The sequence below is a fragment of the Frankliniella occidentalis genome, unplaced genomic scaffold (genome assembly GCF_000697945.3).
Source record: "Frankliniella occidentalis isolate FOCC.00 unplaced genomic scaffold, Focc_3.1 Scaffold1618, whole genome shotgun sequence".
NCBI classification, from domain to species: domain Eukaryota; kingdom Metazoa; phylum Arthropoda; class Insecta; order Thysanoptera; family Thripidae; genus Frankliniella; species Frankliniella occidentalis.
The window spans coordinates 5,244-6,403 of record NW_026268718.1 but is presented as its reverse complement, the minus strand read 5'-3'; the positions used below and the strand labels follow the sequence as shown (position 1 = coordinate 6,403).

Here is a 1,160-nt window from a genome sequence, read left to right as displayed (position 1 = left end):
GTTTTCACTTGGAGGAAGTTGCCCTCGGCAAGGTTACTGGTGTTGTTACCACGTATTACTAGGTCAGATCGATAACACAAAGCCCATTCTTTTCGGCGAGGATGAAGGTCCTTTGTCACATGATTGTAGATTTTCTGGTTTCGAAGCAGCACTTCACTAGTCTTGAAATCTTCATATTGGCTGTCATACTCTTCTTCTGATTTTGACCTGACCAGATTTTTGAAGGCATCATAGATTAAAGCTCTATCTTCTTTTTTGACCCCATGTTCAGAAGCTATGATGTACCTTAAGAATGCTTGTAAGGTATGAAAGAGGCATAAAAGAAGAACAGCCAAAGGATACAGAAAAGATAGACTGTTCCTTTCTTTTTTGCAATCATCAGTAATGAAGACCTTAGGGCCATTTGTTCCTCTTCCAAAGAAAGAAATATTTGGATACAGCTTCTGTAGCATCTGCAGCCCTGTGGTAATTAGTGCTTCGGTCTCTGCAGAAGTCATGATGACACCAAGAGGTAAGCCACCTGCAAGGCTAGGGGCTATTAAAAACCCAACCCTTGTGTCATATCGGTCCATGTTCCCTGAGAAGTCCATTATGACCACTTCAGAGGAAGACTTCAGGAGTTCATGTACTCTCTTCATCAGAGGAGAACATATAACAACAACAATGTCATCATTGTCAATTGCAATATCTGCACATTGGGATTTACATTTTACATTATAATCATCAATGACCTCTTTCAGCTTTGTGACCATCCCATCACCATAATTTTCACCATAAACAGCTTTAAACACTTTATAATATTGGTAGTAGCACCAGTTCAAATTTGGGCACATGGAACCATCAGCATGGCTTTTGAAAAATTCATCACCATGTTCTACTTGAAGATCAAATTTATGACACTTAAGAGCAGAGGATGGCGTATGTCCTTTCTTGTAGTAGTCTAAGAAAATTTCTTTGGTAGCTTTACTCGGTCTCCTGAATCGAAGAGCATCAGTGGACATGATGGGGTGGTTGTGCCAATGGCGCAATCTGACTTCCATTGGATGTGATTTAAGAAGTTGGTCCATACTCCTGAAAAATAACACAGTAACAGAATATCAGAGGAGGAGAACATAATCCAGCAGCAACATGCTAAGTAAAAGGTGAAACCAAACCAAAAT

General features: G+C 39.9%; 1 protein-coding gene across 1 annotated transcript; it reads right to left on the bottom strand.

Annotated features, from left to right (window-relative positions):
• Window positions 1-2: 2 nt before the first annotated feature.
• Window positions 3-1,154, bottom strand: LOC127751875 (uncharacterized; the record flags this gene model as incomplete). Its single annotated transcript, XM_052276089.1, has 1 exon — window positions 3-1,154. A coding segment is annotated over exon 1 (1,065 nt), but the record flags the coding sequence as incomplete, so codon positions are not given.
• Window positions 1,155-1,160: the final 6 nt, after the last annotated feature.